At 47.8% G+C, this 19,142-nt stretch overlaps 1 protein-coding gene across 2 annotated transcripts in view; it reads left to right on the top strand.

Annotated features, from left to right (window-relative positions):
• Window positions 1–19,142, top strand: part of chchd6a (coiled-coil-helix-coiled-coil-helix domain containing 6a) — a 95,944-nt gene that overhangs the window by 51,580 nt on the left and 25,222 nt on the right. For both annotated transcript variants that reach the window (XM_055892028.1, XM_055892026.1), the window contains one exon: window positions 4,667–4,802. In XM_055892028.1, the coding sequence (XP_055748003.1) occupies window positions 4,667–4,802 (136 nt within the window). The remainder of the gene's footprint in view (window positions 1–4,666; window positions 4,803–19,142) is intronic.

The raw sequence follows: 19,142 nt of genomic DNA, 5'->3' as shown, positions 1-19,142 counted from the left end.
CCCCTCCTCATGGTTACAGACCCAACAACATTATATAGTATCCCCTCCTCATGGTTACAGACCCAACAACATTATATAGTATCCCCTCCTCATGGTTACAGACCCAACAACATTATATAGTATCCCCTCCTCATGGTTACAGACCCAACAACATTATATAGTATCCCTCCTCATGGTCACAGACCCAACAACATTATATAGTATCCCCCCCTCATGGTTACAGACCCAACATCATTATATAGTATCCCTCCTCATGGTCACAGACTCAACAACATTATATAGTATCCCCTCCTCATGGTTACAGACCCAACAATATTATATAGTATCCCCTCCTCATGGTTACAGACCCAACAACATTATATAGTATCCCTCCTCATGGTGACAGACCCAACAACATTATATAGTATCCCCTCCTCATGGTTACAGACCTAACATCATTATATAGTATCCCCTCCTCATGGTTACAGACCCAACAACATTATATAGTATCCCCTCCTCATGGTTACAGACCCAACAACATTATATACTATCCCCTCATGGTCACAGACCCAACAACATTATATAGTATCCCCTCCTCATGGTTACAGACCCAACAACATTATATAGTATCCCTCCTCATGGTGACAGACCCAACAACATTATATAGTATCCCCTCCTCATGGTTACAGACCCAACAACATTATATAGTATCCCTCCTCATGGTGACAGACCCAACAACATTATATAGTATCCCCTCCTCATGGTTACAGACCTAACATCATTATATAGTATCCCCTCCTCATGGTTACAGACCCAACAACATTATATAGTATCCCCTCCTCATGGTTACAGACCCAACAACATTATATACTATCCCCTCATGGTCACAGACCCAACAACATTATATAGTATCCCCTCCTCATGGTGACAGACCCAACAACATTATATAGTATCCCCTCCTCATGGTTACAGACCTAACATCATTATATAGTATCCCCTCCTCAGGGTTACAGACCCAACAACATTATATAGTATCCCCTCCTCATGGTTACAGACCCAACAACATTATATACTATCCCCTCATGGTCACAGACCCAACAACATTATATAGTATCCCCTCCTCATGGTTACAGACCCAACAACATTATATAGTATCCCTCCTCATGGTGACAGACCCAACAACATTATATAGTATCCCTCCTCATGGTTACAGACCCAACATCATTATATAGTATCCCCTCCTCATGGTTACAGACCCAACAACATTATATAGTATCCCTCCTCATGGTTACAGACCCAAGAACATTATATAGTATCCCCTCCTCATGGTTACAGACCCAACAACATTATATAGTATCCCTCCTCATGGTGACAGACCCAACAACATTATATAGTATCCCTCCTCATGGTTACAGACCCAACAACATTATATAGTATCCCCTCCTCATGGTTACACCCAACAACATTATATAGTATCCCCCCATGGTTACAGACCCAACAACATTATATAGTATCCCCTCCTCATAGTTACAGACCCAACAACATTATACAGTATAGTAACCCCTCATGGTTACAGACCCAACAACTTTATATTGTATGCCCTCCTCGTGGAGAAAGCGCATGAGCTAATTATAATACACAAAGTAAGCAAAACAATTAAATTCATCATTCTAAGCCTCCCGGGTGGCGCAGTGGTCTAGGGCACTGCATCGCAGTGCTAACTGCGCCACCAGAGTCTCTGGGTTCACCCCCAGGCTCTGTCGCAGCCGGCTTCGACCGGGAGGTCCGTGGGGCGACGCACAATTGGGCTAGCGTCGTCCGGGTTAGGGAGGGTTTGGCCGGTAGGGATTTCCTTGTCTCATCGCGCTCCAGCGACTCCTGTGGCGGGCTGGGCGCAGTGCGCGCTAACCAAGGGGGCCAGGTGCACGGTGTTTCCTCCGACACATTGGTGCGGCTGGCTTCCGGGTTGGAGGCGCGCTGTGTTAAAGAAGCAGTGCGGCTTGGTTGGGTTGTGTCTCGGAGGACGCATGGCTTTCGACCTTCGTCTCTCCCAAGCCCGTACGGGAGTTGTAGCGATGAGACAAGATAGTAATTACTAGCGATTGGATACCACGAAAATTGGGGGGAAAAGGGGATAAAAAAAAATAAAAATAAAATTATCATCATTCTAACTTTGCCTAAAATTATGAATAAGATAGACCTATATAAGCAATATAACAATGTAGATGTACAAACTATGACATAAGGGAACGATGTGCGGATAAGAGGCAAGCTGTAATTTCGATTAAGACATGAGCGAGCTGAGATAGACGAGCTGAGATATTCCTATGCGTTCAGCACTTTTGAAATGGAAAGCGACAGAATTCACAATATGGGCCATTCTTACAGTATTTTCCCTGTACACTAAGTCAGAATAGTAGGCTAAATAATAGGGGCACATAAGCAAGCAAAAAATGCACTCAAAATATTCGATGATGACATTTCTCTAAAACAGGCTACATGTGTACCACCTAATCAGAACAGTAGGCTAAGTTCTGAGGGGGAGAGCGACTAAATTCTTAGAGTGAGACACATGGCTACTAACAGCTTACTACACAACATACACTTAGTATTACTTTCTTAGTTACAGTATATATATCTCCCTGGCATATCACTTATCCAGCATCATACAAGACATACAGTGCTTTCAGAAAGTTTTCAGGCCCCTTGACTTTTTACACATTTTGCAAATGTGAACAGATGCCTTATTTACATAAGTATTCAGACCCTTTGCTATAAGACTCGAAATTGAGCTTAGGTGCATCCTGTTTGCATTGATCATCTTTGAGATGTTTGAGAGTCCGCCTGTGGTAAATTCAATTGATTGGACATGATTTGGAAAGGCACACACCTGTCTATATAAGGCCCCACAGTTGACAGTGCATGTCAGAGCAAAAACCAAGCCATGAGGTCAAATGAATTGTCCGTAGAGCTCCAAGACAGGATTATATCGAGGCACAGATCTGGGGGAAGGGTACCAACAAATGTCTGCAGTATTGAAGGTCCCCAAGAACACAGTGGCCTCCATCATTCTTAAATGGAAGAAGTTTGGAACCACCAAGAATCTTCCTGAAGCTGGCCAAACTGAGGAAACTGGGGAGAAGGGTCTTAGTCAGGGAGGTGACCAAGAACAAGATGGTCACTTTGACAGAGCTCCAGAGTTCCTCTGTGGAGATGGGAGGACAACCACCTCTGCAGCTCTCCACCAATCATACCTTTATGGTAGAGTGGCCAGACGGAAGCCACTCCTCAGTAAAAGGCACATGACAGCCCGTTTGCAGTTTGCCAAAAGGCACCTAAAGACTCTCAGACCATGAGAAACAAGATTCTCTGGTCTGATGAAACCAAGATTGAACTCTTTGGCCTGAATGCCAAGTGTCACATCTGGAGGAAACCTGGCACCATCCCTATGGTGAAGTCTGGTGGTGGCGGCATCATCCTGTGGGGATGTTTTTCAACTGGGAGACTAGTTGAGATCGAGGCAAAGATGAACAGAGCATAGTACAGAGAGATCTTTGATGAAAACCTGGGGCAAAGGTTCACCTTCCAACAGAACAACAACCCTAAGCACACAGCCAAGACAACCCAGGAGTGGGTTCTGGAAAAGTCTCTGAATGTCCTTGAGTGGCCCACCCAGAGCGTGGATTTAAAACTGATCGAACATCTCTGGAGAGACCAGAAAATAGCTGTGCAGCATTGCTTCCCATCCAACCTGACAGAGCTTGATAGGATCTGCAGAGAAGAATGGGAGAAACTCCCCAAAAACAGGTGTGCCAAGCTTGTAGCATCATACCCAAGAAGACTCGAGGCTGTAATAGCTGCCAAATGTGCTTCAACAAAGTACTGAGTAAATTGTCTGAATACTTATGTAAATTTAATATTTCAGTTTTTTTTATTTGTATACATTTGCTAAAATGTATAACTTCTTTTTGCTTTGTCATTATGGGGTATTGTGTGTAAATTGATGAGGTAGCACACTGGAGTTCTGCAGTCGGAAAGGAATGTACATACTGGGGGAAAAACCGCTGTTTACCAACTTTGCCGCAATTAAGTGGTCTCTTTCCGAAAACCTGTCTTGCACATGAGCAGCGATTATGCGAATGCCTCCATCACGTGTGCAGTGTTAAGGTTTCTCTGCCTTGGTTCAGTGGCATCAACATGTCCTGTGGACAGTGCATTCGTTTGCTCGCAAACTGTGCCAATCACCGCACAACCAGAGAAGATGAGCCATGCCTACGCTCTGTGTTTTCCCTGGCTGCCCCTCCACCACAGAAAGCACTGAGCTAGGCTTGTATGCTTCTTTATTAACTCAAGGACATTTTGACATTTTACATTTTTTACATTGTTTGCTAAACTGATATGTGACACAAATTAATGCCAGAATTACTTGCAAAACAGGCATTTTAAATGTATTATTATTATAGAATTTGTTTTAAACAGGTGAGGCTCATAGCATGTGGGGCACAAAACCTGAATGACGTCTCGTCACTGCATCAATCACCTCAAATGATTTTCACAAAAATACAATGTCACTGATCATAAACTGTAGTAATGTTGGACATGTTGCTTGCTGTGTTCTAATAAAAATCATTCAGCTGTGTCTCTTTGATGACCTCTGGGCTGACCCCTGACCTGTGTGTGTCCACAGAGCGAGGAACACCGAGCCTGTATGCATCAACCTGCAGTCCCAGATCCTCAACTGCTACAAGGAGAACCGGGAGCAGACATTGCAATGCTCAGACCTGGCCAAAACGTACATGCAGTGCATCGACGCAGCCAAAAAGGTCAGTGTTCACTATAGGCTTTCATTCAGTAGATGCCTGGAGGTTTTCATGACCTCTTTCTACACAAATAGCTAAATATATTATATAGTCAATTCACCGGTTCATCTTTTTTTCCCAACACATCCAGTAAATATAAAACTGTATTTTTGTCCCTGCTTCAAATAACCTGAGCCCAGGTTCCCAAAAGCATCTTAAGGCTAAATTCATCATTCGAACCTTCGTCTGAGCATCGTTAAATCTCAGAGCTGTTTCCCAACAACCATCATTACTAAAGTCGTACTTGAAAGCGCTTGTTATTTACCGACTACCTCAGACCGCTCGTAGAACAGCTAAGCGCATTGTTAGATGCTTTTCTGCCCTTCCACTTTATACTGTACACAGAAGATCTCTGCTGAACACAGAATCAAGTTTATCGGTCTCGCTGTGACTGCCAATAACTTCAGAGCGAAATCGACTACAAATACAAAGTTACCAATGTCTTTGCAATTTTTACAATCCTAGGATAAAAAGAGGCTTCAAATGAAAACCGAGATGACTGCAAAGATCAATACAGTATAGGCTACATCGCTACATACACTGCTCAAAAAAGTAAAGGGAACACTTAAACAACACAATGTAACTCCAAGTCAATCACACTTCTGTGAAATCAAACTGTCCACTTAGGAAGCAACACTGATTGACAATAAATGTCACATGCTGTTGTGCAAATGGAATAGACAACAGGTGGAAATTATAGGCAATTAGCAAGACACCCCCAATAAAGGACTGGTTCTGCAGGTGGTGACCACAGACCACTTCTCAGTTCCTATGCTTCCTGGCTGATGTTTTGGTCACTTTTGAATGCTGGCGGTGCTCTCACTCTAGTGGTAGCATGAGACGGAGTCTACAACCCACACAAGTGGCTCAGGTAGTGCAGCTCATCCAGGATGGCACATCAATGCGAGCTGTGGCAAGAAGGTTTGCTGTGTCTGTCAGCGTAGTGTCCAGAGCATGGAGACAGGCCAGTACATCAGGAGACGTGGAGGAGGCCATAGGAGGGCAACAACCCAGCAGCAGGACCGCTACCTCCGCCTTTGTGCAAGGAGGAGCAGGAGGAGCACTGCCAGAGCCCTGCAAAATGACCTCCAGCAGGCCACAAATGTGCATGTGTCTGCTCAAACGGTCAGAAACAGACTCCATGAGGGTGGTATGAGGGCCCGACGTCCACAGGTGGGGGTTGTGCTTACAGCCCAACACCGTGCAGGACGTTTGGCATTTGCCAAAGAACACCAAGATTGGCAAATTCGCCACTGGCACCCTGTGCTCTTCACGAATGAAAGCAGGTTCACACTGAGCACATGTGACAGACGTGACAGAGTCTGGAGACGCCGTGGAGAACGTTCTGCTGCCTGCAACATCCTCCAGCATGACCGGTTTGGCGGTGGGTCAGTCATGATGTGGGGTGGCATTTCTTTGGGGGGCCGCACAGCCCTCCATGTGCTCGCCAGAGGTAGCCTGACTGCCCTTAGGTACCGAGATGAGATCCTCAGACCCCTTGTAAGACCATATGCTGGTACCGTTGGCCCTGGGTTCCTCCTAATGCAAGACAATGCTAGACCTCATGTGGCCGGAGTGTGTCAGCAGTTCCTGCAAGAGGAAGGCATTGATGCTATGGACTGGCCCGCCCGTTCCCCAGACCTGAATCCAATTGAGCACATCTGGGACATCATGTCTCGCTCCATCCACCAACGCCACGTTGCACCACAGACTGTCCAGGTGTTGGCGGATGCTTTAGTCCAGGTCTGGGAGGAGATCCCTCAGGAGACCATCCGCCACCTCATCAGGAGCATGCCCAGGCGTTGTAGGGAGGTCATACAGGCACGTGGAGGCCACACACACTACTGAGCCTCATTTTGACTTGTTTTAAGGACAGTACATCAAAGCTGGATTTTGGATTTTGAGTGTGACTCCAAATCCAGACCTCCATGGGTTGATAAATTTGATTTCCATTGATAATTCAACTATGTAAAGAAAAAAGTATTTAATAAGAATATTTCATTCATTCAGATCTAGGATGTGTTATTTTAGTGTTCCCTTTATTTTTTTGAGCAGTGTATTTAAATCATATTGAAATGAATTTTATGTTAATTCAATTCAGTTTTTTACTTTGTTAATTGTACGCTATTGTCTGCCATTTTTGCCTTATTATATTTCATGACGTGTAGTCTAACAACGTGTGTGCAAATGATGTGCAAAATCTTAATTTAGAGCATTATTATTGGGTAGCTATAGGGGAATGCTTATAAGCATTAGAATAAGCCGTTTCAATATTTGCAGCCATAGGTGATAATATTCCTCTAGAATCTGATCCCTCGTTAGTGTTGTGGAATAATTATAATGTTAGGGTAAGATTTTAATGGAGAAAGCTGATCTGAGAGCAGCACTGCCTTTCTTTCAATCCTGTCAGTATGGACACATGCCTCAACAATGCACTTAGTGGTGTTCTGGGAACTGCATGTTACGTCTTCGGTCGTTGTAGGAACGATGCATCGTTAAAACACCCGTAAGCTTAAGTTCCATCGCTATGGGGATGCTGGACCTTGTCTACAGGAGTGTATGCAGTAGTCAAAGTAAAGAGGATTCTAGCATCTCTGCCCCCAAGTCAAATCTGTCTCCCTTACAGTTTTTACGCCTCCTCTTCACAAGAGTGCTACCCCTAGATACAGAGACAGTTCCTTGAAGTTTGTGTACTAGCAGCATGATATTCTACTGTAAGAGTTGAAAGTGCACTTGATAATGTATACATGCCACGTACTGCATTGCTCTGGTCTGGTCTGGCTCTACACTGAGGAAAGCTCCAGGGCGCTCCAGCTCCTTGCCTGGCAAGTACTCATAAAGCATGTGCTAATCAGCTCTGTGAACCTCCTCTCCTCCAGCCCTGTGTATGTGCGTGCCATTCCATCGCACCAATCTGAGCCAACAAGGAACTTTCTCTCTACATTAGCCCAACTAGATAGAGGTTTGAAGTCGGGGATACCTTTGAAGAGACTCTCTGTGAATCCCAAACTAGCCCCTCGTCCCTACCAACTCGCTTGGAGTGCCCTCCGTTTTCACGTGTTGCTGACAAAACTCAGAGGGGGAATTCAAGAGCGACGAGGAGATCAAATTAACCTTTCAACTTCGGGACACACTCGTGACTGTAACGGCCGGTGCTCTCCTCATCCTCGGATGAGGTGAGGAGAGAAGGATCTTCAGACCAAAACGCAGCTTGCGGGAAATAAGCCATCTTTTTATTTATAACAACGATGAAGATGGCAACACGAAAACCAACACTTTAACAAACACTTTAACAAACTAACAAACAAAATAAGAAAACGACGTTGACGAAACCTGAACATAAACTTACATAACTAAACATAAACTCACGTACAGGAAACAGACGACATCGAAACGAAACGAAACAAACAAACGCTACAGTCCCGTGTGGCACGAACATACATACTGACACAGGAGACAATCACCCACAACGAACACTGTGACAACGCCTACCTAAATATGACTCTTAATTAGAGGAACGCCAAACACCTGCCTCTAATTAAGAGCCATACCAGGTAACCCAAAACCAACACAGAAACAGAAAACATAGAATGCCCACCCAACCTCACGTCCTGACCAACTAACACACATAACAACTAACATAAATAGGTCAGGAACGTGACATTACCCCCCCCACAAGGTGCGAACTCCGGACGCACCAGCACAAAGTCTAGGGGAGGGTCTGGGTGGGCATCTAACCACGGTGGTGGCTCAGGCTCCGGGCGCGGTTCCCACCCCACCATAATCCATCCTAGCTTCCTCCCTCCAAGAATGTCCACCCTCTTTTTTCCCCCACAAAATCCTCTTAATAACCTACCTAATAAGGACAACACCGGGACAGAGAGATAAATCAAGACAGAGGGATAGATAAGAATATAGAGGTAGATGAAGATAGAGAGGGAGATCAGGATAGAGGGGCAACTCCGGACTGAAAGGCAGCTCCGGACAGAGAGACAGCTCTGGACTGATGGGCAGTTCTGGGTATCTAGCCTTTTCAGGCTGAAGGGCAGCTCATGGCTGACTGACGAATCTCGACGCTCATGGCTGGCTGACGGCTCTCGACGCTCATGGCAGGCTGACGGCTCTCGACGCTCATGGCAGGCTGACGGCTCTCGACGCTCATGGCAGGCTGACGGCTCTCGACGCTCATGGCAGGCTGACGGCTCTCGACGCTCATGGCAGGCTGACGGCTCTCGACGCTCATGGCAGGCTGACGGCTCTCGACGCTCATGGCAGGCTGACGGCTCTCGACGCTCATGGCAGGCTGACGGCTCTCGACGCTCATGGCAGGCTGACGGCTCTCGACGCTCATGGCAGGCTGACGGCTCTCGACGCTCATGGCAGGCTGACGGCTCTCGACGCTCATGGCAGGCTGACGGCTCTCGACGCTCATGGCAGGCTGACGGCTCTCGACGCTCATGGCGCTCTGACGGCTCTGGCTGCTCATGGCGCTCTGACGGCTCTGGCTGCTCATGGCGCTCTGACGGCTCTGGCTGCTCATGGCTCTCTGACGGCTCTGGCTGCTCATGGCTCTCTGACGGCTCTGGCTGCTCATGGCTCTCTGACGGCTCTGGCTGCTCATGGCTCGCTGGCGGCTCTGGCAGATCCTGTCTGGTTGGCGGCTCTGGCAGATCCTGTCTGGTTGGCGGCTCTGGCAGATCCTGTCTGGTTGGCGGCTCTGGCAGATCCTGTCTGGTTGGCGGCTCTGGCAGATCCTGTCTGGCTGACGGCTCTGGCGGCTCCTGTCTGGCTGACGGCTCTAGCGGCTCCTGTCTGGCGGATGGCTCTGTAGGCTCATGGCAGACGGGCGGCTTTGCAGGCTCATGGCAGACGGGCGGCTTTGCAGGCTCCTGGCAGACGGATGGCTCAGACGGCGCTGGGGAGACGGATGGCTCAGATGGCGCTGGGGAGACGGATGGCTCAGATGGCGCTGAGGAGACGGATGGCTCAGATGGCGCTGGGGAGACGGATGGCTCTGGCTGGATACGGTGCACTGTAGACCTGGTGCGTGGTGCCGGAACTGGAGGCACCGTGCTAATGATAAGCACCTTCCTACTAGTGCGGGGAGCAGGGACAGGGCACACTGTATTCTCAAAGCCCACTCTATAACTGATGCGTGGTACCGGCACTGGTGACGCCGGGCTGAGGACAAGCACATCAGGATTAGTAGGGGGAGAAGATACAGTTTGTACAGGGCTCTGGAGACGCACTGGTAGCTTAGTGCGTGGGGCCGGAACTGGAGGCACCGGGCTAGATACACGCACTACAGGGAGAGTGCGTGGAGGAGGAACAGGGCTCAGGATACGCACTGGTAGCCTAGTGCGTAGTGTAGACACTGTAGGTACTAGGCTGGGGCGGGGAGGTGGTGCCGGAAATACCGGACCGTGGAGGCGTACTGGCACTCTTGAGCATTGAGCCTGCCCAACCTTACCTGGTTGAATACTCCCGGTTGCCCGACCAGTGCGGGGAGGTGGAATAACCCGCACCGGGCTATGTAGGCGAACCGGAGAAACCATGTGTAAGGCAGGTGCCATGTATGCCGGCCCGAGGAGACGCACTGGAGACCAGACGCGTTGAGCCGGCCTCATGACACCTGGCTCAATACCCAATCTAGCCCTCCCAGTGCGGGGAGGTGGAATAACCCGCACTGGGCTATGCACTCGTACAGGAGACACCGTGCGCTCTACTGCGTAACACGGCGCCTGCCCGTACTCCCGCTCTCCACGGTAAGCCTGGGAAGTGGGCGCAGGTCTCCTACCTGCCCTTGGCCCACTACCTCCTAGCCCCCCCCAAGAAATTTTTGGGAATTACTTACGGGCTTTTCGGGCTTCCGTGCCAGACGCGTTCCCTCATAGCTCCGGTTCCTCTCTCCGGTAGCCTCTGCACTCCCCAGTGCCTCCAGCTGCTCCCATGGCTTTTCGGGCTTCCAGCCACGTCTCCATGCTGCCTCCTTAAACCACCGCTCCTGGGCTTTAGCTGCCTCCCTCTCTTCCTGAGAACGGCGATTTTCTCCTGCCTTAGCCCAGGGACCTTCTCCATTCATTATCTGCTCCCATGTCCAGAAATCCTTGTTTTTCTCCTGTCCCTTACTCCGTTTATTTTTCCCTTGCCGCTTGGTCTTAGCGTGGTGGGTGATTCTGTAACGGCCGGTGCTCTCCTCATCCTCGGATGAGGTGAGGAGAGAAGGATCTTCAGACCAAAACGCAGCTTGCGGGAAATAAGCCATCTTTTTATTTATAACAACGATGAAGATGGCAACACGAAAACCAACACTTTAACAAACTTACAAAATAAGAAAACGACGTTGACGAAACCTGAACATAAACTTACATAACTAAACATAAACTCACGTACAGGAAACAGACGACATCGAAACGAAACGAAACAAACAAACGCTACAGTCCCGTGTGGCACGAACATACATACTGACACAGGAGACAATCACCCACAACGAACACTGTGACCACGCCTACCTAAATATGACTCTTAATTAGAGGAACGCCAAACACCTGCCTCTAATTAAGAGCCATACCAGGTAACCCAAAACCAACACAGAAACAGAAAACATAGAATGCCCACCCAACCTCACGTCCTGACCAACTAACACACATAACAACTAACATAAATAGGTCAGGAACGTGACAGTGACTTTATTGATGCAGTTCATATTCCACATTTAAATAATAAAACGACCATGAAATTCTAATGAAAAAATATCCCCTATCGTTTTACAAGATATATAAACCTCTAGCATCAATCAATAAAATGTATTTATGAAGCCCTTTTTACATCAGCAGATGTCACAAAGTGCTTATACAGAAAACCAGCCTAAATCCCCAAACATTTACATTTACATCCCCAAAGAGCAAGCAATGCAGATGTAGAAGCACTGTGTTTAGGAAAAACTCCCTAGAAAGGCAGTAACCTAGAGAAGAACCAGTAACAGTTTAACATTTAATTTGGGAGGTATTTCATATGTGTCAAGCCTTGAAATCAGACACAAACAAATACAGGTGGTTTATAATTAGGCATGCCTCCATTATTTTGTGTGAAATTCCGCAATCTACAAAACAAGGTGGTTATGGGATACCACTTCACTCTGAAGCCGGCAGAGTAGCTGGCTCGGTCAAAGTGGCAATAGGAGTGTCACGATCGTGTGGCGGATTGATGGACCAAAACGCAGCTTTAGGAAAATAAGCCATCTTCTTTTATTTTAAAAGATGACGAAAAATAAACACGAAACACTTTAACAAAACGAACAAAAACAACAAACGACCGTGAAGCTAAATAACGTTGTGCACTTACACACACAGGCTACAAACGTTCTGACATAGACAATTACTCACAACCAATGAGAGCCTATGGCTACCCTAAATAAGGCTCCCAATCAGAGACAACCGAAATCAGCTGTCTCTAATTGGGAACTCATTCAGGTAACCATAGACTCTCCTAGACAACTAAACATACATAGACAACACTAGACACATGTACTCCACACAAACCCATATATTATACCAACTTTACCATAAAAACACCCAAAACCAACAAAACACAAACATTCCCCATGTCACACCCTGACCTAACTAAAATAATAAAGAAAACAAAGAATACTAAGGCCAGGGCGTGACATAACCCCCCCCTTAAGGTGCGAACTCCGGGCGCACCATTACACAGTCTAGGGGAGGGTCTGGGTGGGCTTCCATCCACGGTGGCGGCTCCGGCTCTGGTTGTGGTCCCCACGTCACCACAGTCCCTAACCACCTCCTAGGCTTCCTCCAAATGACCCCCCCCCACATTAACCCCATTGCATTAAGGGGCAGCTCCGGACTGAGGAATGGCAGCTCCGGACTAAGGGCCAGTACCAGGGTAAGGGGCAGTACCAGGGTCAGGGGCAGTACCAGGGTCAGGGGCAGTACCAGGGTAAGGGGCAGCACCAGGGTAAGGGGCAGCACCAGGGTAAGGGGCAGCTCCGGACTGAGGAATGGCAGCTCCGGACTGAGGAATGGCAGCTCCGGACTGAGGAACTGCAGCTCCGGACTGAAGGACGGCCCATGGCTGGCTGACAGATCTGGCTGCTCATGGCTGGCTAACGGATCTGGCTGCTCATGGCTGGCTGACTGATCTGGCTGCTCATGGCTGGCTGACGGATCTGGCTGCTCATGGCTGGCTGACGGATCTGGCTGCTCATGGCTGGCTGACGGATCTGGCTGCTCATGGCTAGCTGACGGATCTGGCTGCTCATGGCTAGCTGACGGATCTGGCTGCTCATGGCTAGCTGACGGATCTGGCTGCTCATGGCTAGCTGACGGATCTGGCTGCTCATGGCTAGCTGACGGATCTGGCTGCTCATGGCTAGCTGACGGATCTGGCTGCTCATGGCTAGCTGACGGATCTAGCTGCTCATGGCTGGCTGACGGATCTGGCTGCTCATGGCTGGCTGACGGATCTGGCTGCTCATGGCTGGCTGACTGATCTGGCTGCTCCTGTCTGGTTGGCGGCTCTGGCAGATCCTGTCTGGTTGGCGGCTCTGGCAGATCCTGTCTGGTTGGCGGCTCTGGCAGATCCTGTCTGACGGACGGCTCTAGCGGCTCCTGTCTGGCTGGCGGCTCTAGCGGCTCCTGTCTGGCGGACGGCTCAGTGGGCTCATGGCAGACGGGCGGCTTTGCAGGCTCATGGCAGACGGGCGGCTTTGCAGGCTCATTGCAGACGGATGGCTCAGATGGCGCTGGGGAGACGGATGGCTCAGATGGCGCTGGGGAGACGGATGGCTCAGATGGCGCTTGGCAGACGGGCAGTTCAGTCATCGCTGTGCAGACGGCAGACTCCTGCCGGCTGAGGCGCACTGTAGGCCTGGTGCGTGGTGCCGGGACTGGTAGCACCGGGCTGGTGACACGCATCTCAGGGCTAGTGCGGGGAGCAGCAACAGGACGCACAGGACTCTGGGGACACACAGGAGGCTTGGTGCGTGGTTTAGACACTGGTGGTAAAGGGCTGGAGACACGCACCATATAGCTAGTGCGTGGAGGAGGCACTGGTGGTACTGGGTTGGGGCGGGGAGGTGGCGCCGGAAATACCGGACCGTGCAGGCGTACTGGCTCCCTTGAACGCCGAGCCTGCCCAACCTTACCTGGTTGTATGCTCCCCATCGCCTGACCAGTGCGGGGAGGTGGAATAACCCGCACCGGCCTATGTAGGCGAACCGGGGACACCATGCGTAAGGCTGGTGCCATGTACGCCGGCCCGAGGAGACGCACTGGTGACCAGATGCGTTGGGCCGGCTTCATGACATACGGCTCAACGCTCAGTCTAGCCCGGCCGATACGTGGAGCTGAAATGTACCGAACCGGGCTATGCACGCGTACAGGAGACACCGTGCGCTCTACTGCGTAACACGGTGTCTGCCCGTACTCTCGCTCTCCACGGTAAGTACAGGGAGTAGGCGCAGGTTTCCTACCTGACTTCGCCACACTCCCTTTAAGGCCCCCCCCAAGAAATTTTTGGGTTGTACTCACGGGTTTCCAGCCTTGTCTCCGTGCTGCCTCCTCATATCGCCTCCTCTCGGCTTTAGCTGCCTCCAGCTCTTCACGAGGAAGGCGATATTCTCCCGGTTGAGCCCACGGCCCCTTACCATCCAGTATCTCCTCCCATGTCCATGAATCCTGTGTAGGTAGGTCCTGTTGCCGCTTTCCATGCCGCTTGGTCCTATAATGGTGAGTAATTCTGTCACGATCGTGTGGCGGATTGATGGACCAAAACGCAGCTTTAGGAAAATAAGCCATCTTCTTTTATTTTAAAAGATGACGAAAAATAAACACGAAACACTTTAACAAAACGAACAAAAACAACAAACGACCGTGAAGCTAAATAACGTTGTGCACTTACACACACAGGCTACAAACGTTCTGACATAGACAATTACTCACAACCAATGAGAGCCTATGGCTACCCTAAATAAGGCTCCCAATCAGAGACAACCGAAATCAGCTGTCTCTAATTGGGAACTCATTCAGGTAACCATAGACTCTCCTAGACAACTAAACATACATAGACAACACTAGACACATGTACTCCACACAAACCCATATATTATACCCAACAACCCCTTTACCATAAAAACACCCAAAACCAACAAAACACAAACATTCCCCATGTCACACCCTGACCTAACTAAAATAATAAAGAAAACAAAGAATACTAAGGCCAGGGTGTGACAAGGAGGGTCTAATAAGCCCCTAAACCTTCCATAATTTTCACTCCCTCAGCTTTGGGACACTTGTGCATATGGCGGAGTCATTTTAAAGTATATTGAATTTACAGAGCAGTGAACATCATCATCATGGAGTGTTTTCTATCCATGTCTGAGGCCAGTTTGATGTAAACATGGTGTGGAACCAGAAGACTTTCCCGTGAAATGCTGGTATCCCTTTCATACACAGACCAAAATCCCACTAATTTACCATGGCTGCATTTTTATACCAGCTTTTCTGTCCATCTGAAAGGTGTAGGGGGGATATAAAACCCACCTGAAGATCTAGTCATGATTCCTGAATTTTTACAGACCCTGTAACCAAAATATAGCTATTGTTTCTGCGGGACTGGTTCTCTGATTTTTTTTGCAAGTAAATTAATAAACACTTCCCTAAATAGAAATGCAAACAGCCCCCATGGTTTAACAACACCCCCCCCTCCCAATTTGCCAGTTACACACTGATATGTATAAACGGGGTATACCTGCAAATAAGTGATCAATAAGGGTTTGTTTGAAAGGGGGTCATATCAACATATTTTTTGCAGGTCTGAAATGGGTGTAGTCTAGTTACTGTATGATTTCATTGAAGTTAGTGTAGGAGGAGTCTGACAGACCAGACCCACTGCAGACCTCACACACTGCCTTATTAATGCTCAGCAAGAAAAGGCATCTTCAGGTGTGTGTGTTGTGTATCTCCCCCTCTGTTTGGTGAAGATGGGCTTGGGTTAAGGTGATGGTTAGAGGGGAGGAACAGAGGCAGGCCTTATTAGAGAGGGGATGTCTGAGGCCAGAGCGGAGCCAGTGAGGTGGCATCTGGGGAGGGGAGCGCGTGAGGCTAGGAGGAGGCTGGGAGGCGCCCACCATCGTCCCTGTCTCGGATAATGAGTTGAGATTGCCTGATCCGTCTCCACGCTCCGCTGGATTCTCAAGTAATTTACAGAGAGAGAGATGCCCTGACTTTGATGGTGATAGATGTTTTGAGCTTTCCTGCATTTAGCACAAAATAAAAAGGTTGGAGGTAGAAAGAGAGAGAGAAAGAGACAGGGAGCGATGAGAATGCGCTGGTTAGGGTAGCGTGTCTGATGCCGGATTGATGTTGCAGTACGACCAGGGTCGGTTTTAGACCTCAGAAACTTTTAATGCTGTTTTCTCCCTGTGCGTTCCCTTCCCTGTAGCCCAGACTTGGCATAGACCGCCAATGGAGGCTTTTGTGTTAAAGTCTGGGCATTATTCCCAAAGCCCCACTGTCAGACTTGGGAAGGAGTGAGTGAACCTTCAACCCTCCCTCTGGCCTCCACCTGTCCTGCAGCAGTTTACACCTCCAGCCTGTGTTGAATGTGTTGGACTGCTTCATGCAGACTTTCCCTTTACAGTAAATGCTCCAGTGTCTATTGCCCACCCCAAATGTATTAGGTACAGTTGAAGTCGGAAGTTTACATACACGTTAGCCAAATACATTTCAACTCAGTTTTTCACAATTCCCGACATTTAATCCTAGTAAAAATTCCCTGTCTTAGATCAGTTAGGATCTTCACTTTTATTTAAGAATGTGAAATGTCAGAATAATAGTAGAGAGAATGATTTATTTCAGCTTTTATTTCTTTCATCACATTCCCAGTGGGTCAGAAGTTTACATACACTTAATTAGTATTTGGTAGCATTGCCTTTTAAATTGTTTAACTTGGGTCAAATGTTTCGGGTAGCCTTCCGCAAGCTTCCCACAACAAGTTGGGTGAATGTTTGCCCATTCCTCCTGACAGAGCTGGTGTAACTCAGGTCTGTAGGCCTACTTGCTTGCACATGCTTTTTCAGTTCTGCCCACAAATGTTCTATAGGATTGAGGTCAGAGCTTTGCGATGGCCACTCCAATACCTTGACTTTGTTGTCCTTAAGCCATTTTGCCACAACTTTGGAAGTATGCTTGGGGTCATTGTCCATTTGGAAGACCCATTTGCGACCAAGCTTTAACTTCCTGACTGATGTCTTGAGATGTTGCTTCAATATATCCACATCATTTTCCATCTTCATGATGCCATCTATTTTGTGAAGTGCACCAGTCCCTCCTGCAGCAAAGCACCCACACAACATAATTCTGCCCCCTCCGTGCATCACGGTTGGGATGGTGTTCTTCGGCTTGCAATTCCCCCCTTTTACCTTCAAACATAACAATGGTCATTATGGCCAAACAGTTATATTTTTGTTTCATCAGACCAGAGGACATTTCTCCAAAAAGTACGATCTTTGTCCCCATGTGCAGTTGCAAATCGTAGTCTGGCTTTAATTATGGCGGTTTTGGAGCAGTGGCTTCTACCTTGCTGATCGGCCTTTCAGGTTATGTCGATATAGGACTCGTTTTACTGTGGATATAGATACTTTTGTACCTGTTTCCTCCAGCATCTTCACAAGGTCCTCTGCTGTTGTTCTGGGATCGATTTGCACTTTTCGCACCAAAGTACGTTCATCTCTAGGAGACAGAAGGCGTCTCCTTCCTGAGCGGTATGACGGCTGCGTGGTCCCATGGTGTTTATACTTGCTTACTATTGTTTGTACAGATGAACGTGGTACCTTCAGGCGTTTGGAAATTGCTCCCAAGGATGAACCAGACTTGTGGAGGTCTACAGTTTTTTTTCTGAGGTCTTGGCTGATTTCTTTTGATTTTCCCATGATGTCAAGCGAAGAGGCACTGAGTTTGAAGGTAGCCCTTGAAATACCTCCAGGGGTACACATCCAATTGACTCAAATTATGTCAATTAGCCCTTCAGAAGCTTCTAAAGCCATGACATACTTTTCTGGATTTTTCCAAGCTGTTTAAAGGCACAGTCAACTTAGTGTATGTAAACTTCTGACCCACTGGAAATGTGATACAGTGAATAATTATAAGTGAAATAATTTGTCTGTAAACAATTGTTGGAAAAATTACTTGTGTCATGCTCAAAGTAGATGTCCTAACCGACTTGCCAAAACTATAGTTTGTTGACAAGAAATTTGTGGAGTGGTTGATAAACGAGTTTTAATGACTCCAACCTAAGTGTATGTAAACTTCTGACTTCAACTGTATATTTGTGCGTCTTTTTCCAGAAGCTAATGTACACACATGGAGTAATATTCACCACCTTTTATGTTTGATAGAAATGCAGTTATTTTGTTTACAGTGGGTCCCAAACTGGGTCGCTGGATGTCATTTAGGAATTTCATTATTATACATTACATTTCTTAAAATCGGTCACAGGAAAATTTATCATCATTTAAATGTTTTCAATCGGAAGTTTTTATAAATCAATTCTTTACCTATTCTTTTGGTCTGGGTATGTTTTCATTGGTGGTTCACGAAGCAAACGGTTTGGGAACCCCTGGCCTATAGGACAGTCTATATTTGTTGCTGAGATTGTGTCTGCCTTTTTCTAACAGTGTGCAGCTCAGTTCTGACCTCTCCCTGTGCTGTACTGAAGCTGCCACCTCATGTCTTAACCTACCTGAGCTCCTGATGTTGACAATTCTGCAGCCTCAGCGCTCTGATTGGCTGCCCTGCGCTGTTGTCGATGCGGCAAGTTTATTTTCATTTCAGACCCTGGGGTCACCGTCTTCTCCCCTGCCTGTCATAGGTCTCTGAGACACACAAGCTCCTCTGCCAGCACTACTCTAATCCTGTCAGCCTCACAAACACACTCATTCACTTTCTCTCTCTAGTACGCACGCATCCAAACCTGCTCTTCGCCATCAGCCGCCAGCTCCACTGTCCATCAGGACACACTTTGTAGATTTACTGAGTGTATTATGTTCGATCCACTCAGTCCGTTGGCAAGGGCAGAATATTCCCAGCAGCTTGGTTAACTACCCAAGCTGTTGGACCCTTCCTGGTTTATGGAAGTAGAGAGACCACAGCAGCAGGCCGGCAGGTCAACCACCAGTGGTATCTATCTGCTTTGTAGCCTTGGGCGGGCCCCAGTGATCGAGGGCTGTTAATAACATGATTAATGGGAGCGTATGCTGTATCTGAGGCTTTAATGATGTGTGAA

This window comes from Salvelinus fontinalis, chromosome 31 (assembly GCF_029448725.1).
Source record: "Salvelinus fontinalis isolate EN_2023a chromosome 31, ASM2944872v1, whole genome shotgun sequence".
NCBI lineage: Eukaryota > Metazoa > Chordata > Actinopteri > Salmoniformes > Salmonidae > Salvelinus > Salvelinus fontinalis.
Note: the sequence above shows the minus strand (reverse complement) of the source record. Positions and strands in the feature narration are given on the sequence as shown.